Below are 24895 nucleotides of genomic sequence, written 5' to 3' on the forward strand. Positions count from 1 at the left end.
GATACACGAGGGATGAGCACATACACATGAGCTTGTGTGACGTGAGGAATCTCCTTTTCTTTGCTTACCATTTTGACAGGTCACGCACTCATGCCTAGAGAAGTTGCGTCTTACCGATACAACCAAGAATTCTTGGAGAATGAGCCTCTCAAGAGGAGGGGTCTCAAGATGCCTACTCACAAGTACTCTAGTTTCATGCAATCCAGTTCACAACATGGGTATCATTCACTCCGGGAGGAGATGCAACGCCACCGTGCTTTGTGTGTATATGAAAGGTATAAACAAGATTGTGATGAGTATGAGAAGGAGCAAAGAAGTCTGCATAGAGCATCTAAATCGAGGTCAACTTCAAGCAAACGAGGTGCATCTAAGAAGCGTCTTGACAATCAAGACGAGGAGTTTGAGAATTCTCGAATTGAGTCAACGCTTCGTGAATCAAAGGAAAAATTCCGAAGTCGGACTAAAGCATTGATTGATGACATGATGGAAAGACTTAGCCAAGTGCTGGATTCACACTTGGAGCAACTTAACCATGTGCCAACCGGTGGTAATAAAGGAAAAATTCAGTCTAGTCCCTCGTTGATTGAAGAGCCACGTACGAATGAGTTGCTGCCGAGCCGTGAACAAGAGCTCCCCAATGAAAAACAAAACTCAAGTGCAATGAAGGATCAATGGTCCGAGAAGAAGGGAGTGGGGATAAGCAAGAACAATTTGGCCTTAGTGAAGAGTCAAGAAAAAGAGTTGACCATGTCTGCAAACATTGAACGTGTGAACACTTTGTTTGCTAACCAGATAACATGTGTTTTGTTTAGTATATCCTCGTTTGTGCAGGTTAAACAAAGTCAAGTAGAGTTGGTCATGGCATGTTCCATCCCGAAGTCACTTGGACACTTTGTGAGTTTCCATGGAGTTTATCTTTTAGGAACTAAATCTCTTTGGTATCAATTCATGGAACAATGTCCAATCAAATCTGTCCGCGCCATTGGAGGATTCATTCGAGCTCATCTTAAAAGGGAAATTCCAGATTCTACTTCTTGTCCTTTACCTATGGTTCATTCATCACCTTTGCCTTATTTTGAGCATGTTACTAGCACTAACTCTTGTTGCTCTTACGTAGATCTTAATGAGGAAGGACTAGCACTGGACTCTCAAGTTGAATCAATTGGTGGAAGGAATATTGAAGTGTCAAAGGGAGTTCTCACATTTCAATCTTGCTCTAAACCTTCTTACTATTTAGTTAATAATGTTCCCTTATTTCTTTATCCAATTTCTGAATTGTTTCAAGTTGAAGGTTATTTTGTGTTTGTAGGTTGTAAAGTTGGCCAAAATTCCCCAACTATGACTAAGGAGTTGCAACCTGATTTCGTACTTGTTCCAGATGCATATGGCGCGAACGCATGTGATTCGTATGGAGTGTGTCTCACTTCATTACTACCGCTTATGTTGGGTGATGCACACAAGTGTGTCAATCACAATCCGAATGCTACCCCTACCTCCCTGGGTCATGTTTATATGGGTGTACAACACGGGTGGTTCAGTGTCCTACCTCCAGCTTGGAAAGTTGAGTCGATTCAGCAATGCCTAGGGTCGAGCTGTACCATCTTGTACAACCAGATTCGGGGCTTTTTTAGTCCCAACGAACATCGTTATCAAGTGCACGTGAATGCCCATACTCGAAGACAAATTGGAGAGCTTTGTGTTGCAACCTGGAACGTTCACAAGCCTTACACACGTTCCTTCTTACCTTGGCGAATGTCCTTGTTCGAGAGGCTCTTGAAGCTGACTAAGAGACATGTGCACCGAATTATTTTAATCATAACATATGCAAGTGTTATTCAATCTAAGAGGGCCAATATGTGGAGATTTGAGGTGTCATACTGGCAACTCTTGTTAGTCTCATTCATTCCCATCCAGATTTGATGACAAATCCTTCTCAAGAGGAGGGGACTGATGTGTGTACGGGTCAAAGCCCACGCAATGACTTACATGTTTCGAGTCCCATTGGGCCCAGTCACGCATGCATGGGCCAAGCTATTCAAAGAATCATTCCAAGTTCTGGTTAGAGTTGTGCAAGACCAACATGGAGTTCACAAAGATATTGAGGGCTTGGAGAGAGACAATCGAGCCATTTACACCATGATCCAAGCCCACGAAGAGTCAAGCGGGCCACCAAGAGAATAAGGCCTTAGGCCCCATCAATTAGTTAGCAATTAGTTAATGATTAAGTAAGAGCATGGGCCGGCCCATCTTGTTCCAAGAGCATGGGCCGACTTTTTCCTTTACCTAGCCCCTTTAGGGTTTTAGTCATTAGCCTATAAATAGGCTTGCTTTGTAAGGTTTAAGGGTCAGACGTTTTATCAATAAAGTTTTGCATATTTTCGATTCTTCTTGAGAGAGAGATTCGACCCCTTTACTTGCTTTGGCAAGGGTTTTGAGCAGTCTTGCGTCCTGTCCTAGATTGTTCTACCGACCTATTCCCCTGGAGTATTCACCTTCATCGGAGTGTCGTCTACCGTCTTGAATCAAATCGTGCCGTCCGTTTGGTTCTAGATCCCGCAATTCCAAGCGTTGGACGTCCTCGCTAGATCCTTGGGCAAACGTGCTACGTGTCTCGAAACGTGTTGATCGAGGAACGTATCATTGGCCCTCTTTGATTGAATAACACTTGTACATGTTATGATTAATATAATTCGGTGCACATGTCTCTTAGTCAGCTTCAAGGGCCTCTCGAACAAGGACATTCACCAAGGTAAGAAGGAACGTGTGTAAGGCTTGTGAACGTTCCAGGTTGCAACACAAAGCTCTCCAATTTGTCTTCGAGTATGGGCATTCACGTGCACTTGATAACGATGTTCGTTGGGACTAAAAAAACCCCGAATCTGGTTGTGCAAGATGGTACAGTTCGACCCTAGGCATTGCTGAATCGACTCAACCTTCCAAGCTGGAGGTAGGACACTGAACCACCCGTGTTGTACACCCATATAAACATGACCCAGGGAGGTAGGGGTAGCATTCGGATTGTGATTGACACACTTGTGTGCATCACCCAACATAAGCGGTAGCAATGAAGTGAGACGCACTCCATACGAATCACATGCGTTCGCGCCACATGCATCTGGAACAAGTACGAAATCAGGTTGCAACTCCTTAGTCATAGTTGGGGAATTTTGGCCAACTTTACAACCTACAAACACAAAATAACCTTCAACTTGAAACAATTCAGAAATTGGATAAAGAAATAAGGGAACATTATTAACTAAATAGTAAGAAGGTTTAGAGCAAGATTGAAATGTGAGAACTCCCTTTGACACTTCAATATTCCTTCCACCAATTGATTCAACTTGAGAGTCCAGTGCTAGTCCTTCCTCATCAAGATCTACGTAAGAGCAACAAGAGTTAGTGCTAGTAACATGCTCAAAATAAGGCAAAGGTGATGAATGAACCATAGGTAAAGGACAAGAAGTAGAATCTGGAATTTCCCTTTTAAGATGAGCTCGAATGAATCCTCCAATGGCGCGGACAGATTTGATTGGACATTGTTCCATGAATTGATACCAAAGAGATTTAGTTCCTAAAAGACAAACTCCATGGAAACTCACAAAGTGTCCAAGTGACTTCGGGATGGAACATGCCATGACCAACTCTACTTGACTTTGTTTAACCTGCACAACCGAGGATATACTAAACAAAACACATGTTATCTGGTTAGCAAACAAAGTGTTCCCACGTTCAATGTTTGCAGACATGGTCAACTCTTTTTCTTGACTCTTCACTAAGGCCAAATTGTTCTTGCTTATCCCCACTCCCTTCTTCTCGGACCATTGATCCTTCATTGCACTTGAGTTTTGTTTTTCATTGGGGAGCTCTTGTTCACGGCTCGGCAGCAACTCATTCGTACGTGGCTCTTCAATCAACGAGGGACTAGACTGAATTTTTCCTTTATTACCACCGGTTGGCACATGGTTAAGTTGCTCCAAGTGTGAATCCAGCACTTGGCTAAGTCTTTCCATCATGTCATCAATCAATGCTTTAGTCCGACTTCGGAATTTTTCCTTTGATTCACGAAGCTTTGACTCAATTCGAGAATTCTCAAACTCCTCGTCTTGATTGTCAAGACGTTTCTTAGATACACCTCGTTTGCTTGAAGTTGACCTCGATTTAGATGCTCTATGCAGACTTCTTTGCTCCTTCTCATACTCATCACAATCTTGTTTATACCTTTCATATACACACGAAGCACGGTAACGTTCCATCTCCTCCCGGAGTGAGCGAAACTCACGTTGTGAACTAGATTCCATGGAACTGTGCTTGGGAGTAGGCCGCTTGGAACCCCTCCTCTTGAGAGGCTCATTCTCCAAGAATTCTTGGTTGTATGAGTAAGAGGCAACTCCCCTTGGCATGATTACGTGACCTGCAAAAATGGTTAGCAAAGAAAAGGAGATTCCTCACGACACACAAGCTCACGTGTATGTACTCATCACTCGTGTATCACTCAAAGCACTCAAATAAGCTTATCAAAATTCCTTTACTTGTCGGATTGGATAGTTGAGAAATGCCGCACAAGTCCAATAAACGTCACCGACTTTTCCCACAAGAGTAATCAAGAGTGAAGGATGCAAGTGGATGAAATTTTATGAAGGAAAGGACGGTTTTGGAAGGCTTAGGGGCGGTGGACAGATTTGGAAAATATTGCCAAGAAAGGAAACTCTAAGAATTCCTAAGATGTAGGAGTGGTTTCCTAAAGTGGATGAGATAATGTAGAAGAATATCCTAAAATGGAGGAGAAAATATAGGAGGTGTCCAAGAGCTATCCAAGTAGGTTACTTAGTCTCCTAACTAATTTGGAAAGCAAGTAGAAGTTGGGACTCCTAAACAGATTTGTCTCCCCCCTCAACCTGAATTTCCAGAATTCTTTCCTCCTTGAAACCCTTCCCTAAGTCGGTTATATTTCCTATAAAACTCCCTCTTCACAGCCGCCACTTACCCAAGCAATTCGGCTCTCTCTCTACTCCAAGAACCCGAAATTCGGCCCTCTCTCCTACAAGACAGGTTTGGTTCTTGTTACTCCAGAAATTCGGCTCCAATGGGCTCCCAAGGGCATGCGAGTGATGTTCCTCAAGAATCTCCCAAGAAATTCACTCCTCAACCAAGAAAGCCACGTATGGATGCTAGATCTTACAAGAAACTCTTTATACGAAAGGAAGTGCAACTCTTCAAACCCCAAGACAAGCAAGACCCTCAAGAATTCCAAAAGGTGACACAAGTGATCAAGATCCAAGGTGATCAAGATTTTCAAGAAGAGGTTGGTCAAAACTTTTGAATTTCTTTTCTTTCCCTTGGTGTAATTTTCTGGTTTTGGTACTCCAAGATGTAACAAGTCTGAGTTGGAAATAAACCACCAAGTTCTCCTCTTTCTTGTTCGGCCCTTCTTGGTTTGGTTTGTTCCACCCGTATGGCTTTCTTCTTGTTGTCGTTTCTGTTTTCTGTTTGTTTTTCCTTTTTTTTTTTTCTCTTTTCAACGAATATCACAACTTAGCCGAACTGAAATAAAATTCCAGAATTGATTCAGTCCTCAATGCACAAGCCTCCAAGAATTTCCCACGCAGATTTCAAGAACTTCAACTTGAGTTTCTGTTTTTTTTTTTCTCTTCTCTTATAAACGGCACAAACACTTGGCCGAATGAATCTAAACCAGAATCTGGTCAGCTCCCTCAACTCACAATAATGCGCAACCCAAATCCCTCAAGGTGTTTTCAAGAACGCCAAGAACTCCCTCAAACTGCAAGGTTTCTCCAAGACTTCCAAGAATTCCAAGGTAGTGGTCAAGAACTTCAAGAATCTAAAGTGACTGAAACCCTAAAGGGACTAGGAAAGGGAAAAGTCGGCCCATGGTCTTGGGACAAGATGGGCCGGCCCATGCTCTTACTTAAACACTAATCAATTGCTAAATAACTACTAAGGCCTAAGGCCCTATTCGGCCAACTCATTTGGAGGCCCACTTGACTCTTCATGGGCTTGGGTCATGGTGTAGATAACCCGATTAAAATCCTTCAGGCCTTCGAGGTCTTTATGAGAGTCTTGAGTTAAAGCCGCTATCCATCTCGCCATCCGTGCACACATCATTAAGTCAGAAAGTTCAAGTAGCTGGATTATAATGGTCAAGGAATGGAATTTGTTGGAAAAACTGAGTGAATGGAATCCACGATTGGACCGACAGAGAGTGATCTTAAGGAATATCACGGTAAAATCTAATCTGTTGGACTGAATTAAGGAAGCTCAGAAGAATGACCGAATGGTACAAAAATGAGTAGAAAAAGTGCAAAAAGGGGAAATCTCAAACTTTAATGTAAGTTCCGAGGGTATTTTGAGATTTCGGAATCGGATAGTGGTGCCGCAAGATGAACTGATAAAGAGAGATATTTTGGAGGAGACACATCGATCTAAGTATACAGTACATCCCGGAAGCAGTAAAATGTACCAGGATTTGAGGAGACTGTATTGGTGGGATAAAATGAAGAAGAAAATTGCTCAATTTGTCCAAAAGTGTTTAGTGTGCCAACAAATGAAAACTGAACATCAGAAACCCTCAGGTCTTCTACAGCCTCTTGAAATCTCTGAGTGGAAATGGGAACGTATTACGATGGATTTTGTATCAAGATTACCCCGTACTCAAAAAGGTCACGACGCCGTTTGGATAATAGTTGATAGGTTGACCAAATCTGCTCACTTTTTACTTGTAAATATGAGATATTCCTTGAAAAAATTGGTCCAACTGTACATGGACGAGATTGTGAGATTGCATGGGATCCCCATAAGCATTGTTTTTTACAGAGATCCGTGGTTTGTGTCTCGTTTCTGGCAACAATTACAAGGAGTCTTGGGGACCAAGTTGAACTTCAGTACTACTACTTATCATCCCCAAACTGATGGACAGTCAGAAAGAACCATTCAAATACTGAAGGACATGCCAAGGACTTGTATTTTGGATTTTGGTGGATGCTGGGGACAGTATATGGCGTTAGTTGAATTTGCATACAATAATAGTTATCATTCCTCCATACAAATGGTACCGTACAAAACTCTCTATAGAAGACAATACCGATCACCAATATACTGGGATGAAATAAGGGAAAGAAGGGTTTTAGACCCAATTGTAGTACCATGGATCGAAAATGCCTATGAGAAGGTGAAAATTATACGTTAGAGGCTTCAGACAGCGCAAAGTCGACAGAAGAGTTATGCAGACAATCGACGAAAGGATCTGGAGTTTGAAGTTGGGGACAAGGTATTTCTAAAGGTTACACCACTTCGAAGTTTCACAGTGGGAAAAGGAAAGAAGTTTCAACCGAGATACGTAAGGCCTTTCAAGATTCTTCAACGAGTAGGGAATGTGGTATATCGGTTGAAGTTACCAGCAAGTCTATCCAGGATCCATGACGTATTTCACGTTTCTATGTTGAATGTGACGGCCCCACCTCCACCTAAGGTGAACCGAAGGGTTCGGCGGGTCGCCTGCCCAGTTCTCGCCGGGACTCAGTTGTTCACTTCAGTCCTCACTTAAAATCGGAATAAAACCACAGGAATAAATCATCCAAAACTTAAAGCGAAACTTATATACATTTCTATCTCAAAAGGGAGTACAAACATCGAATATACAAAGGTTCTCAATTCACCATACACCTAACCCGTGCCAAGCACTAGGGCGAGAACCATTACAAAATCAAAGAACTCGACTAGGCTAGTCTATACGGAGCTCTCGTCCTGGCTCGCCGTCCCCTGTTAAGGAAAACAAAACTAAAGGAATGAGCTAAAAGCTCAATGAGGTTCCGAACACATAATCAAACATTCAATCCAATACATTAATCATAGAGTATCAATAGTTCAAGAAACATCACATTCATTAAAAGGATACGGGCTCACAGGGAGCTATTCGTTCGTTCGTTCGTTCATTCTCCTGTCACTCCCCTTATTCCTCCAATCATTTAAAAATGTATTTTTGTAAGTAAAACCCTCGTTTGCATTGACATTCGTTCGTTCATTTCATTCACCCCCTCCTGGACGTTGGCCAGGCTTCACCCGACAACAAGGTAATACTCGAGTATACCAAACGTTCACACCCAGGGTCACCATATCGCCCGACCAAGTCCGCTTCTGGCTCGAGTCGATCGGTAACGAAGGGCAGGACCCAATTCAGCCAAAAGGCTTACATCATGCGCAACGAACATTTCATTATTTAATCATTGAAAATTTCACATTCATTTAGGTCGAGTGCGATGAAGTACACACTCGCCTAGAGTTTCCTTTCAAACAAGGAACACTCACCTATTTAAGCAAAATAACGTCCAAAGTTTCCTTTCGGATAATACTCTCAATCACCAAGGAACCCTAATAATCAAACGAACACATTATGCTTCAACCATCAAAGATGTAGGTGAGTCAAAGACAAGTCGAATACGTACTAGTACAAAGTATAAATATGGTTTTGGTAGTGAAAAGAGTACATTGAAACCAAAGGACATAAGTAAAATATTTGTAAAACTTAGACTCACTTGTAAAACTTTAAAATCGCTATTTGAGTCGAAGTGGCAAAGAAAACGTAAATACCCTAGATGGTTCACGTGGTATTCGCTTTCAAGCCTTACTCAAGTCGGAAGTATATCGTCCTAGTTCTCGAGTGTAAATTTGGGCAGCACGCCCTTTGTATTTACCCATTTTCCAGCCATTTATGACTTCATTATTTTCCTCAATCAATCCCAAGGTCACACATAAAATCATCTCATTTCAATAGCCATTCCATAGGCTCCAAGTCATACAAGTACAAAAGCAAGCTAGGAACATGTGCGGAAATGAAGGTTGAGTCAAGAAACAAAAGACAGATTTGATGTTGTTTTGCGTAACGGACACAACCGAAGCTGCGATTATCCGATTGGGGTGTAATTTATACCATTTCGAAGCTAAGACAAAGGCCTACAACTTTGATGAAGACCACTCATTCCAGTTTGTAGTGTATCTAAGTCAAAATCTCAAATAACAGAACCAGAATCTCACATTCGGGCTTGTTAACCGCCTTATGTCTAAACGACAATATCTCAGGCTACCGAAGTCCAAACGAGGTGATTCTAGGGGCGTTGGAAACTAAGACATAGAACTACAACTTTCATGTTTTGGCTAAAAGCTAGTTTAGTACGTATCAAGGTGAAAAGATACTATCAGATTGATGAAATGTCAAAACTGTCCATTGGACTAAACCTATGGTAATCAGTGGTATTTCGGTCATTTCACAGGCTACGTTGCTCCGATTAAGTTGAAATTTTGTAGCCAACTATAAAAAATCATTCTCTACAACTTTCATGTTTTATGCTAAGCCTAATTCGGCCTCTAACATAGGTAACTAGAACCGGGCAGAACTGAAGCTTCAATTTCCAGAAATATGGAATTTTGCTACATCAAGCTATAATTCACATTTTTACCTTAAAACCACCACTACTTTCTCCTTTACAAGATTAGATACCATATATATACACCATATAACACCTAACCAACAAGAATTATAAGTGAATAAATCGAAACCCTAACTCAAAATTCATCCTTCCAATAATCAAAACCATTTCAAACAAGCATAATTCTAACATTAATACCCAACTCAATCATGATTAATGGAAAAGAAAGGGTGATCAGCCACTATACCTCAAGACAAGGCCTTGCAAGAGTGATCCTCCACTACTTCTTGAAATTTTTGGTTCCTTAAGCTTCCCAAGCTCTCAAACTATTGATTAATCGGTTTAGATTTCTTGTTTTCTCACTTAAGTGGATCAAACTCAAGATGGATTATGGTTTCTTTCTCTTGGCTTTTCCCTCTCTTTCTCATGGTTCATATGGCAGAAATGGAGGCTGAAATAAAGTGCAATTGAAGCTTCAAGAAGGTTAAAAGGATAGGAATTGATTTGGGTCAAAGTGGACAAATGTCACCCTTGGATTGGAAGTCAAATTTTTTTCCTTTTCTCCCTTATTTTGGTCTACAATTTCGGCTGACTTGAGCTGGTTTAAGGGCTGATATTTTGCACTAATATCAAGGATATTTTATGATAAGAAAGTGGTAGTCAAGTGGGGTGTTCAATCGGTAGTGAACGGTACCCGTTGGTTCAACCCGTTTTTCCTTAAATCGCGTATACTAGGGTTTTAACTTATAATTCACTACCTTATTATTACCACTTCTAATCACACACTTAATATCATCTAAAACTCACTTTTAATCACCAAATTTGATCCACACTCCGTACCGGATAGTCACACCACGGATAGGCGTAAAAACCCTAATGCGTACTAACTTGAAAATGAAAAGGAAAAACCCTTAATTCTAGGGTGATTGGGTAGTAGGGCCATTATAAAGTAATAATTTCCAAATAAAAGGGTATTTTTAAGAAAAATATAAGGAATTTTACGGGTCCTCACATCGATAATGCGTTTCAAATTTAACGTACACTAACTCATACTAGGAAAATGAATTTAAAATCGTACTTGCTTGTAAAAATGCATAGAAAGTTTAATATTTCCAAGGAAAGTATAAAATGTAGGCAAAGGAATAAAATAATGCTGAGAAAATGCGAAAATTTTTGGGTTTTCACGTTGAAGAAGTATCATCCAGACCCCACTCATGTATTGAAGCCAGAAGAAATTAACATTGATGAATCTCTGACTTATGAAGAAAGGCCGGTACAAATTTTAGACCGAAAAGTAAAGGAATTAAGGATTAAGCGAATACCCTTGGTAAAGATTTTGTGGAGAAATCATGAGGTAGAAGAAGTTACGTGGGAAGTGGAAGAGGAAATTCGTGCAAAATATCCTGAACTATTCAGTGATCAAGGTGAGAATTTCGAGGACGAAATTCTTTAAGGGGGAGAGAGTGTGAGATCCCTCACTTGAAAATATAATTTCTCCTAAGCTACTTGCCTTGCCCTAAGATTAAACCACTTATAACATGTCCTTGCATTGCATTCTACATGCATTATAACATTTCCCTTGCATTGCATTTCATTACCTTTTACTTGAATTAAAACATTTTCTTGACTTGGTATTATTTTATTTCACCACATACTCTTGACCAAATATCCTTTTATTGTGGTTGGGACTTTATATGATAGTTTAGGGGTATCCTTGTTGTCCACTGCAAAGGAAAATCTTCTGGAATATGCAGAGTTATGAACTGTTCCTTTTTTGTAGCAGGGATTGGATGTTGATCAATTTTGGAAGCTTGGATATATTCTTTTACTCCTTTCGGATGATATTGGATTAAAGATTTAATGACCCGTGAAGGAGAAACATGATTTGGCAAAGATTAGAGAGAGAATGGCCAAGATTGAGACAAGTGGCAAAACCCTAGCCATTCAACCTTTTTGACCAAAGAATTAGAGAAATGTAAACCATTTCTTGGCTCCATTTTCTTCATGTTGGCCAGCCACCTTGAAGCTTCCAAGGGAAGAGAGAAACTCCATTTTTCTTGCTTTCTAACCCTAACTTGATCTTGAGAAAAAAATCAAAAGTGAAGGACTTGAGTTAGTGGAGTAAACAACCTTCAACTGTAGTGTGTGATTCAAACTTGGAGCCTTAGTTTTGGTGGTTTGTTTTGGTGATTCAAGCTTCATATAAGAGAGGTATATGATCCTTAACTCTTGGTTTTATGGTGTTATATCAAGTATTTAAAGTTTTGATGGCAAACTAGGAGTTGTATGGATGATATTTGTGGTGAAATTTCTTGAGTTAAATAAGTGGTAGAAGGGTTGGTTGTTTTGTATAACATGTGTTTGATATTTTGTCCAAGCTTTGTTTATGGTTTTACTTGATGTATTAACATGTTTTGGACCCTTTTTGAGTTAAGCATAACACTTGGTATGATGTTTAAGTTAACCATAAAAAAAGGATGAAAGTTGGTGACACAAGTGAACTAGTGGACTGTTTTACTTTCTCTTGGCTGATCGGTTTTTTGGAGGAGAGGTTTCTCCTTGATTTTGTGATTCATTTGCACCTTAATTAAGCCTAGAAAACTTGGCTAAACATTGGTTAAGTTTATGTGTGAGTTGAGATGGAAATAAAGCAAGTAAAGTGGTGGTTTTTGGGCAAGTAGTGGACTGTTAATTAAGCCTAGAAAACTTGGCTAAACATTGGTTAAGTTTATGTGTGAGTTGAGATGGAAATGAAGCAAGTAAAGTGGTGGTTTTTGGGCAAGTAGTGGACTGTTTTGGTTCTTTTGTTGGCTAAACTGTTTGGTTCTTTTAATCATTTTTGTGTGTTGCATTTTGAGCTCCAATGGTACTAGGTAACATGATCCCCTGTATATGAACTTTAGGATGTTGAATCGGATGAATTTGAGCCAAAACAAGTGAAGTTGGAGGAAATAGAGTAAATTTTGTTAGGGTTTTGAGCTGATCAGAACCTAAAAATCAGCCAACTTCCCTGGATCACTGGTATTGATAGGAGAGGAACTAGAGTCTGCGTTTGGAAAGTTGAGAAAGTTGGAAATTTTGATACGAAGTTGAAAAAGTTGCAACTTTCTCAACTTTCTCAACTTGATAGGAAGGAAATTTTTCTCTTGCTCAACTTTCTTGCACTTGTCAAACTTTTTTTCTTATGACCTTTTACTGCATTTTGGGTCTAACTTGCATGGTGAATTGAGTAGATTTAACCACTCACTTGGTCACCTAATGAACCTACATTTGGGTTGGAAATAGACCTAAATTGTTAACGATTTCACTCGTTGCCCTAGGATTGGGAAACGGGAGTGAACGTAACCAAGGAACTTGACGTTTGAACTCTGCTTTGCTTGACAAGTGAGTGTTCCATTGCCTGTTACCTGTCTATCTGAAATATCTGAATACTTGATCTATGACTGGTTGAGCTAAACGATTGTTTTGACAAATTTGAGACGAGCGTGTACTTTACCACACTCGACCTCCTTCGACTGCACTGAGAATTTGTATACTGCTATTATGAGATGTGATTTCTCTATATTTGACTGTATGTGAGTTGTTTGGGTGATATCCCATCAACTACTATGAATGTTTGGGTACCCATCCTTATAGGTAAGTCGGTTGTATCGAACTAGCAAGGGCTTGATCGAGAAAGCCGATAGACCCTGAGGACTGTTTACTGAATCTGGATCCGGTATACTCAAGTATTACCTAATTACTGTTTATGGTGTTCGGGCCCGGTAAGGGGGTTGACTGGTGGACGAAAATTGGAGTAGGTGGTGTTCTACGGACATTATATTCTTTAAACGCAAATGTTGACGAAGAGTCAACGGATTCTTGTTATGATCAAACTCAAGTGGATTTGGCTTTTGAAAGCCACCCGTATCCTTGAATTGAACTGTGATTTAATTGTTATAGTACAATACGGTGGTTACTTGTTTATATTACGCCTTTAATTGGCTATGTGCTTACATGTTTATTTGGAACCTCTCTGAACTTTAGCTCACCCCACTCCTTTTGTTTTCCTTAACAGATCTGGGACGGAACAGTGGTCGATAACTTTTATAGCTTTCACTTTTATTTTGAACTTATACTTTGGATTGTAACCTTTTGTTTAGAAGACCTTAGTTTTGACTCTTCTCAGCGTGAATTGTAAGTTCGACGTATATTATGTAAATTAAGTGCGGAGTGGTAAGTTTGACTTTTAGATCGATATTCTAAGTTTGAAAAGTTGGCGTGGCGATTATATTTCCATTAGGGTTTGTACTCCTTTCTTTGAAGATATTTCATTAGCTATCTTCAGTTAATAGTTCTTTTTTTGACTGAGCCCTTGCAAGAGTTGGACAGGCAATCCGCTGATACCCTAGGGTTCGCCCTAAGGAGAGGTGGGGCTGTCTAACAAAGAATCTCTGTTTCCTTATATATATCAGTCAAATTTGTCATCTCGCCGATTCACTTAACTCAAATGATACCTTGCCAGGCAAATCAAAAGATCAGAATAAGTAACTAATTACAATTGGAAACTCTAGCCATATAACTTTTAAGTTCAATCACTTCCAACCCAACCACGAAAGGTTAAACTTAACTATTCTCGAATGAGGTAGATGAGAAAGTGGAACACAGGTAGGGCAATATCTCAAGATACGATGCCACTTATTCTTATTCTAGGATCTTAACACAAGGTGTACCCTTATCGCTTATGTACATAATGAAACCCTAAAGCGTACTTCGTATGTCAAAAGTTTCACACCCTATCTCAAGTTTTTGCATATAGGTATAGAACTCAAATTCTTTTTCTCAAATCCCCATACCTAATTCTAAAACTCTCAATTTAGGCATGATAATAATCAAAGCCAAGTCCATATGTCACGACCCCATTTTCCCCTAAGGCGAACCAGAGGGGTCAACGGGCCGCCTGCCCAGCTCTCGCCGGGACTCAGTCGATCACTACAGTCCTCAAACAAATACAAGATAAAATCTCCAATATAAATCAAATATTCCAACATTTACATATCAAAAGCGAAGCGTCCACGCTTCCACTGCGCCACTCTGATCCTTGGTCGCAATTATGATACAGGAGGAAGTCCAAAACTTGACTATTACACATCCAATCAATTCTAAACGTTCAATACCATCCCAATATGAATGATTACACAAAAGGAAATCCAAGTTCAATCCATACATGAGATAATCCATGCATAAACACTACAAGCCACTCCTTCGCCTTGAGCCCTGTGGGGGGGGGGGGAAATGGGGTCGTGACAATTGGTATCAGAGCTTAGGCTTCAGATCTCTGTAGTGTATCCTAGGCTTGAAGTTTAGGATGCCGGACTGTGGGTTTGATTTGACTCTTGAGAGATTTTTGTGGGATGTCTTGACTTGATTGGTACAAGAGGGAATGTCGAGGACGACATTCTTTTAAGGAGGGGAGATTGTGACGCCCCGAAAAAAAATGAGTTTGAGAACCCGGAAATTTTCTAATTTTCTAGGGTTTATTTTTTTAAACGCCCGCATTTTCTACATTTTCTTGATTAGAAAAAATTCCCAGATAAAGTTTATGAGCAAATATCATTTTCAAATGATTTTTCTAGTATTGGAGAGTTTGTGAGAAATTAAGAATATATAATGGACGTGGGACCCACTAGTGCGGAAAGTTCGGAAAAATTCGGCCAATAAGATTAAATTCCGGATACTGTGTAAAATTTATCGGGTGTTAAGAGATAAGTAGAGTGGGTGAAATGATTGATGTGAGAGGTAAAAGAAAAGATAAGATTACATTTATGATAGTGACAAGTGTCACAATATCATTGGTTTTGACTTAAGAAATACTATTCACTATTTTGACTTTTGACCTAATTAAGTAAATATCTCAAAAATTGCTCAAAAATTACCATTTTCTTCTCCTTCATGGCCGATCCTTCCTTGAGCAAAGAAGAAAGAAATTCTTCAACTTTCTAGCTTCCATTTCACTCAATCTTCCAAAACCAACCACATAACTTAGATTCTATTCCATAAAATCTATCCTTTGGGTGCTTGTGAGTGGTCTATTGAAGTTTGTTTGAAGGTCTTAGGTGACCAACATCTCTACATCTCTTGTTTCTTAGGTAAGTGATGTTTGACTACTCCCTTATACTTAATGATGGTTATTTTATGCCTAATGGTGGCTATGGTGTGAGAAATTGTGGATTATTTCATGGTTTGGAATGAATTGGTTGAGTTTTTTATTTTATGAGGAATTTTCTGGTTTCATATGATCTTGATGGTGTGGTTGTTTTTGATGGTTGGTAATAAGGGGCTATGGCTCTAGTAGGTGCATATGATAGGAATTTGCAACCAATTTCTGTTTTGGACCAAAAATTGAAAAGTAAGGGTTTTGTGATGAACATTCTGTCCGAAATTTTAGGTCATAGATAGAGGCCGAATTGGACTTTTCTCAAAACATGAAAGTTGTAGGTATTGATGAGTATGAAGTTCCTGCAAAAATTCAGGGCATTTGGAGTAGTATAGAGTGAGTTATGCGTTTTTACTGTTGCTGTTTTTGGTGAACAGAATGTGCGAACTGCGATAGTAAGTGTCTGTTTTGACTGGAATTGGTTTGGATTTTGTTGTTGGTGTCTTCTGATGAAATGTAGCTTGATGTCTTAGCTATCATATTCCTTTGGAATCAATGCTTTTGGACCTGTATAGACTGAATTGGACTGATTACAGTTTTGTGGGATTTGGGAACCTGCAATTACGGTTCTGGGTTGGTTTTCTGCCTTTTTGACCTAGTTATGCTAGGATTTGGACTGAGTGGCCTTCTACATTGTTGTAGCCCTGTCTTTTAGCTTCGAGATGGTGGGTCTTACACCCTAATCTGATAATCGTAGTGCAAGTTGTGCCATTACCGCAAAGTGACGTCCAAAACTGTTTTTCTGGTTTGAGCTAAACCTTCATTTCCGGACCTTTTCCCTAGCTTGATTTGTACTAGTACTACTTGGAGCTTGCTGAATGGCTATTGGATGAACTTGTTGTTGTGTGTGTACCTTTGGGACTGATTTGAGGAAGTAATGAAGCCATGATGGCTGGAAAAGTTAACAAATTTAGGGGAAGTGCTGTCCGAACTTTTAAAGGACTTGGTGGCTTTGAGTTTGTGATCTAAGGCTTGGATTTGAGCAAGGCAATGCTATATGATGGATGGTTTCAGAGCCGTGGAGGTGAGTGACCTCAAACTACTTCTAAAGTTATTTATGATCCGTTTCTTACATTATTTACTTTTGAACTGTTTCCAAAGTTACTTTTGAAATGTTTTCTTGCATATCATGCGTGCTGGCATGTGAGTGTGCCTTGTTTGCTATATTTCTTGACTTCATGACTTGTATTTTGGTTGATAACGTGTTAAGCGCTTATAATAATTTCCAAAACAAGTTTTCGAGGCGAGTGTGTACTTTATCGCACTCAACCTCGATAAATGTGAAATTTTCGATTGAAATGTTACTTGCGCATGAATGTAAGCCTTTTGGGCTGAACTGGCCATTGCCCCTTGTTACCGGTCGTCTTGAGCCAGAAGCGGACTCGGTCAGGCGATTAGGAACTTGGGTGAACGTTTGGTATACTCGAGTATTACCTATGTAGGTTGGTGGAGCCTGGCCAAAAGCCAGGGACGGGGTGAATGAAATGAAATAAATGATCAAATGAGCGAGGAAATGTCAGGAGAATGAATGTATCCTTTCATGAATGTTACTATCGCTTTCCATTGTACATGTTTCTTGAATTATTGATACTCCATATTTAATGTTTTGTAAATGCTGTAATCGTTTCTGGACTTATCATTTGATTTATGACATCATTGATTTATGACATCATTGAAAAGAAATATTGTGAAACCGATTTGAATACTGATTTTAATGGTTACTCGCTGAGCTTCTAGCTCACCCCAAAAATGTTTTATTTTCCCCCCCCACAGGGCTCAAGGCGAAGGAGTGGCTTGTAGTGTTTATGCATGGATTATCTCATGTATGGATTGAACTTGGATTTCCTTTTGTGTAATCATTCATATTGGGATGGTATTGAACGTTTAGAATTGATTGGATGTGTAATAGTCAAGTTTTGGACTTCCTCCTGTATCATAATTGTGACCAAGGATCAGAGTGGCGCAGTGGAAGCGTGGACGCTTCGCTTTTGATATGTAAATGTTGGAATATTTGATTTATATTGGAGATTTTATCTTGTATTTGTTTGAGGACTGTAGTGATCGACTGAGTCCCGGCGAGAGCTGGGCAGGCGGCCCGTTGACCCCTCTGGTTCGCCTTAGGGGAAAATGGGGTCGTGACACCATACTTTGACATCAATGGATAGGTATCAAGAAAGTATAGGCAAGAGTAGTTCATCGAGAACCAAGCTACAGGTATCAAATATCATAGGAGGGGTAGAAATACCTATATAGTTGCAGTTAAACCGCTTCAAAATCAAATAAACACTTATCAAGTCCTCACGTTCATAGGAGAAGAGAAACAGGTCTTCAGTTGCACTCGTAAATCCACTCCCCTTGATCAGTTCAATTCCTAGGTCAAATGTTAGAATATTATGCGTCTTGATCTTTTCTATCAAAACTTACCTCAAGTGCAATCAAGATACTGACCCTTAGTCCAGTACTCTCTACTTTTTGGTACTCGAGTACAAAAATCCAAAATAAGATTACTATGTTTGGATAGCTAATTTTTCAAAAAAAAATTTCGCTTGCATCATAAACACATTTTCCAATCCAACTTTTTACATTCCCAACCATCTTTTTGTCTCACATACATCACATCACAAAAAGTGTTACAGTAATTATTCCAAATAATACTCTATCCAAACAAAGACAATAAGATAATTCACAACTCGAACCGGCCGATTCCAAGAGTAAATCACCCATATTAGAGATTCCTACCTGACGTACATATCTATCTTTTCCAAGTCTCATGATAAAGGGTTTACGCTTATAACAGTCATGATTCATAACTTACGCCCAAGAAACACTTAGTCCTTTACACTTATTCACATAATCGGGACCATAACACCACTTGGCCCCAAGCTCACTCCGCGTAGAGACCACGCGAAGTAGTTCTGATACCACCTGTGACAACCCCATCTCCCCCTAGGGCGTACCCAAGGGTTTGGCAGACCGCCTACCTAACTCTCGGCAGGATTCAGTCACAATTCACGAAATTTACAAACGATAACCTCAAAATAAAAGTGATATTAAGTACAACCTTCAATATATACACTCATGGACTTCCAATGTCCACACAATCTATAATACAACCAAGGAGTCAAACTTGCAAACAAATCAAACCAAACAAGCTGGCTAGACATCTATGAAATGCTCGCGTGAGCGACTAACGAACTTAGATGAAATCTAGGCCTTCCTCAATTCAACCTCTCATGTTTTCATCCCTGTAAGGAAAACAAATTTGCATGGAATGAGTTAAAAATCCAGTGAGATTCCAAGAAAACAGGCAGGTAATATAATAGGCAAGACCATACACTGGATATCAAGAAATAAGTCAAAACTCAAATAGATCATGACCCAGTATATAGTTAAGCAAATAGCCAGATAGATCATGCAAAAGTGTACAGTAAAGAACACATTCATGGCAAAGGATATAGATTACTCTCAGGAGCAAGTTCCACTGCAGCTTGATCAAGGTCTGTTGACTCTCCGTCAACCACGAATTTTAATGTCCGTAGATCACTACTTTACACCAATTTTTGTCCACCAAACATACCCCTTACCAGCCCCGAACATCAAAGAAGTATCCAAAGTTCATCGATCTCCTCAACCAAGCCCTTGCTGGCTCGATTCGACCAACTAGCTCTGGGTTGGACTTATAATCCCAGATATTTAGAAATTCAAGATCTGGCTTATAGCCCCAAGTATTCAGTAATCAGGAGTGGAGTCGTTGGCTGTTGTTCAACGCTTACGCAGTAATAATTGGAGACGTTAGTTGACTTAATGCTCCGTATTCAGTAATATCAGTGTTCAAGTGATGAATTCTAGTCAAGAGTAAACAGGTTCGGAACTTGTCCTTTATCCAAAATTGCCTAGCTTACCTGACCGCTCTGAGGCTGGTCTAAAGCAAGAGGTTCAACGAGGGCTCAATTCAGCCATTACCAACCTACATTCACGCATACGCATGAGTAACCCTAGATTCCACTTACCCGACATCTCGGATAAGATCCAAGGCCTAGTTCAACTACAAAAGAAATGTAGTCGGCCTACTATTCAACCGCCACAAGAGAAATGCAGCCGGTCTACAGTTCAACCACCACAAGAGGAATGCAGCCGGTCTACAATCATGCACATAAATATGCAAGTCCACACACAGGATCAATTGATTCAAGTTCATGGAGGTCGAGTGCGAATAAGGACATACTCACCTAGCCATGATCAAGTCACAAGTAATGTCCAGCAATTCACAATCTCAAATATTCCAAGTAGTTCAAATCAATATACAGGTCACATGCACATCAAGTTACTTGTTCATGCATACTATCAATAACAACACTACATACCTTATCCTTGATATGACACCTTGTGTAGAAAAGGTTGTCTCGTTGTACCTCTATTTCCTCCTCTTTGGCGCGGGTAGTGAGGACCTTTCGAACCACTAGGCATCCAATCTCCTCATGCGTAGGTATCTCCTCACTCGATTCATTCTCTTCCTCCTCTAGAGGCGGTATCCCCTCGTACTCCTCTTCCTCATCCGATACAATTTCTCCATTTGGCAACATAAGCATGGTCCTTTGGCTGGGGCATTGAGAAGCGATGTGGCCAAATCCTTGACACTTAAAGCACTTGGTGTCTTGACCACGCGGTTTGGAAGCTCCATTATTAGCCTTAAAATCAGGCTTGGCCGTTGCCTTGGAAGCGAGGCCGTTCGGCCTTGGAGGGTGAGAAGAAGCTGCAGCCTTCTCTTCCCTTTTTGGTTGAGAAGTGCGCCAATTTCCAGCTTGATAAGTAGTGCTTTGTCGTACACTACCCCTCCTTTTGAGGCGCTGTTCAACTGTGACCGCCTTCTCGAGCATTTCATTCATGTCAAGGTAGTGTTGGAGTTCCACTACTTCAGCAATCTCGGACCTCAATCCATGTAGAAAACGAGCCATAGTGGCCTCTCCATCTTCACGTAAATCCGCCTTCATGATGGCCATTTCCATCTCCTTGTAATAATCCTCAACTGACATGGACCCTTGGTTGAGAGCTTATAGCCGACGGTGTAGATCTCGACTATAGTAGCTCGGAATGAACCTTTTTCTCATCAGGCTCCTCATTTCCTCCCAAGTTTCCACAGGTCTCTCACGATTTCTCCTTCGGCTTAGTCTAAGTTGGTCCCACCAAATGGAGGCGTAGTCAGTGAATTCTACGGCTGCTAGTTTCACCTTTTGCTCCTCCGTATAGGTGTGGCATTCATAGATTAACTCAATTTTCCGTTCCCATTCCAAGTACGCCTCGGGGTCCGACTTGCCTTGGAATGAGGGAATCTTGAGTTTCACACCTTTAATGGTGTCGTCTCCTCGACGTTGGAACTTTTGATCATTTTGGTACCTTCCCTCAAACGCTTCCTCTTCATCGTTTGAGTATGCCGATTCTTTGCCCTTACTCGGGGTAGGTGGAGGTCTCAAGTTCTCCAACTGATCAATCCGGTCATGCAATGGTTCAATTTCATTCTTGAGCAATCGCTTGAACTCCCCCATCATGGCTTCCAACTGTAGTTTGATGTCCATGGTTTGGCTACCCACTCCACTAGACATATTTAGTTCACCTGCAAAATAAATAAACAAACGAGTTCCTCTTTCTCTCTCTCTTTTTTTTTTAATACAATGTATAGGTCACTCACACTCGTGTTTCACTCAAGTGTATCACTCTCTAATAATCTTACCAAGCAATTCCTTGGCTTGCTAGTTGCTCGGTGTTGAACAAACTAGGCGTCACCGCAATGTACGTTCTTGACTAGTCAACAAGTGACACACAAGGTAGTAGCAATAAATGGAGGTGAATGAATGAAGACCTAGACACAAATCAAGACTCAGAATATAGCTGGACAATAACTAACGACTCAAAAGAAAGTAAGACAATTAACTTGAATGCTGAAATTTTGAAAATCCTAGAAAACTCTACCCGAAACCCAATTTTCTGGAATTTGTTGAGCTGCTGGTCCGTGGTCTTTTTGGTAAGGGTTTTGGAGTATTTTGGGTGGCCTACCCAAAACTCAGCCCAATCGGGTGTCACAATTGCTCCAACGATTTTAGGAAAATTCAAGAATTCAAGGTTCAAAAATTGGAAAGTTTGATCTGATTTGGACACTTGGGGTTGCCAAGGATTGGAAAACTTGGAGTTTGGTCAGATTTGGGAGTCCCGAGTGGTTCAAATTCGAAATTTTGGGCTGGCCAGATTTGGAAGTCAGATTCTGCACCAAATTTGGTAAAACTTGTAGGCTGTCAAGAATAGGAAACTTAGGATTTTTTTTTACCTTTGTTGTAGCCGATTTTTTTTTTTTTTGGCTGGTCACGAATTAGAGGTTGTTCCGATTTGGAAGTCCAAGTTTGAATCAGATTTGGTAAAACTTGGAGGCTGGTCAAGAATTGGAAACTAGAGCCGTCTTTCTTGAATTTTTTTTTTGACTTCTGTTGGGGTGTTTTCACACAATAGCCAGCCAGTTTAGACCACAATCTCACAGCAATTAACGTAAACAACTTGGACAGATTTGGTTTCAAGATCAAAGTTCCATGAAAACAAGAACACGGTTGAAGGTTTATTTCAGGTTTCAAGACTGCCAAGATTAACCTCTGGTGATCCAAGAAGCTCAAGACTTCTCCAATAAGGTTTTGATGTTCAGTTTTGCAAAGCAACAACACAAAGGTTCAAGAAACAAGTGCAAACAGATTCGGCATCCCAGCAAATTAATTCCAGCAATGACTCAAGGGAATGACAATAAGGTATGCAACACAACAGATTTTTGGATTTAAACAGAACATAAACACAAGACAAAACTGGACAAAAATTTTCGGACAACAACTAAACAACAAAGAGAGATTTGTAACAAGGAAACAACCAAGACAGATTTACACAAGACAAAACTGGAACAACAAAGACAGATTTCGGACTTGACAAACCCGAGCACTTGAGCTACGAATTTAGAAGACTAAAACAAATCTAAAAACAATAAAAAGGGATATACGTGATACCTCTAACCAGCTCTGATGCCAGTTGATACGAGACGCGGAAGCTACTTCGGATCTAGAGGAACACGTTGATGATTTGATGGAGTTGAACCCGAACTTGGACCACTCAAGAACAGATTTAACGGTAGAGGACGCCACAATCAAGTGTGTATTCTTGATTGATAAGTCAAGAACAGCCTAGAATCAACTCTAGGATGTTCAACTTAGCTTTCACAAGCTAAGGGAATTTGCCACAAAGAATGGACGAAATTCTGGAAATTTTATTCAATGCTCTCAAAAACTGAATGTAACATGCGGCTTGAGGCTATTAATAGCCGTGAGTAAGACCTAATAAACTGGAAAAATAACAAGGAAAGTTCGGCCAGCCCCTTGGGCCTTCACTTGACCGAAAGCTAGCCCAACTAACTATAGATCGTACGGCTCAGCGAGGGTACGGCTCAGCGAGGGTACTTAACTGCGGCTCAGCCCGCCGTTTGGAGTTTGAACACTTGCATCCTCAACTGTAAGCAGCATTTTAGTAGTCGTGCAAGGATATTCCAACGCAATTCCTTCAATGGCCGGTTTCTCTTGGGCTTGGACGGCACAGACCAAGGCTTGGAGGGACTCCTTGAATTTCTTAGCTCATGCTCGTGTCACTGGGCCTTGGGGTACCTTCACAGGGTCTACTTGAACACTTTGGGCCTCGTGCTCAACCGCATCAGAAAGGTTAGGATCCAGAAGGCGATACTCACATTGATAACTCGAAGAACGCAGCGGAATCACCTAAACCCGTTGATCACGTGGTCAACAAACCTCGGTATTGGTAGAAGATGCCACAATTTAGCGCGGTCCTAGATTGATAAGTCGATTCGAATACCAAAGACAATTCTAAGATATTCAGAGTTGCTTCAATGAAGCTTTGAGAGAACTCTCAAAATGTGTTTTTTCCTTAATTATCAAAACTGTCCAATACAACCGAAATCTTCCTCTTAAATACTAAAACCAATAACTATGACTAATGGGCCAAGTAACTCACTAAGATGGCCCACATGGCCAAACCAATTGACCCAATGACTAGATGTTAACCAAGGTTCGAACCACAAGCCAGTTGAACCTTTTTATTACACACTACTAAACAACAATGGACCATGGACCCCCAGCCAATCCATAGTGAGCTAATCCTCACGAAGGGCCGCAATTAAGATAACATGTCTTGACTCGTTGAGGCCCTCGATGGCCTTTGGCTCTCTACTAGACTCTGGGGCCGCACGAACTAAGGTTTGTAACGCCTCATTGAACCTCTTCGCGCGAGCTCATGTCATAGGCCCCAATGGCACCTTCACTTGCTTAACTTGGATAGCTCTATCGACCTCCTCATCATTCACCGCCTCCTGCGAGAGATTTGTCCTCAAATCGACCTCGTTATCTGCAAGATAGGGAGTAATGACCTGAAATCGACCTTGTCCTAATGACCTAGTACTGTCCCTTGACGATGAGCGTCGTCAGTTGGTGAATACCAACCGAGCTTTACTTCAGGAGATCGAGGAGCTGAGCATTATGGTGAACGCTCAGGGAGATAGGATTACAGAGTTAGAGGGGACTGTAGTGGACGAGATGGCTAGGACTGAGACCGCTCGTGATGAGCTTCAGAGGGCTAGAGCTCGATTGACTAGGATAGGCGAGGAGGTCCGGAATCGGGCTGCTGGGATCTTGGCAGACACTACAATGCTGATTGATGAGGTGATGAGATGATGGAGGTTGTACAGAGTCCGGTTCAGGAAGGCACTGAGGAGGAGCCTTTCGAGGAGGATCCGGAGGAGGAGGTTCCGCCTGATAGTCCTGCTGAAGATTAGATTAGGAGTGATAAATCCTTTGACTTGTGTAGCTAGGATTAGCTGGGATGGTGCTAGTTCTGAGGCCATTGTATTTGCTTGACTGTGTGACCTACTTTTGAGACACCTAAATCTACTTTTGACGTTCATGACTAATTACACTTTTATGGCACTTGTGTGCTATAATTTTTGTAAATGCTCCATGACTTGCTAATTGTATGAATCTTGAAGTGTTAATATATGCTAACTATCATTATTTCTAATATTTTCATGTTGGCCCTTATTTTGAGTATTTTCCTCGTGTAACTATTTTATTTATTGCATTAGACATAACTAGGATTATGGATGGACGAAGGAGTGGTAGAGGTCATGGGTGTGGGACTAGACAAAACCAACCTCAAGGGGATGCTCAGGGAT

The 24895-nt window shown here is 40.7% G+C and overlaps 1 protein-coding gene across 1 annotated transcript; it reads left to right on the forward strand.

Annotated features, from left to right (window-relative positions):
• Positions 1-6778: 6778 nt before the first annotated feature.
• Positions 6779-24398, forward strand: LOC140012678 (uncharacterized). The gene is made up of 4 exons (XM_072060959.1): positions 6779-7066; positions 7205-7486; positions 10633-10864; positions 24124-24398. Exons 1-4 carry the CDS (start codon positions 6779-6781, stop codon positions 24396-24398), a joined length of 1077 nt encoding a protein of 358 aa, XP_071917060.1.
• The last annotated feature ends 497 nt before the right edge of the window (positions 24399-24895 follow it).

The sequence above is a fragment of the Coffea arabica genome, chromosome 8e (assembly GCF_036785885.1).
Source record: "Coffea arabica cultivar ET-39 chromosome 8e, Coffea Arabica ET-39 HiFi, whole genome shotgun sequence".
Taxonomy (NCBI): Eukaryota; Viridiplantae; Streptophyta; class Magnoliopsida; order Gentianales; family Rubiaceae; genus Coffea; species Coffea arabica.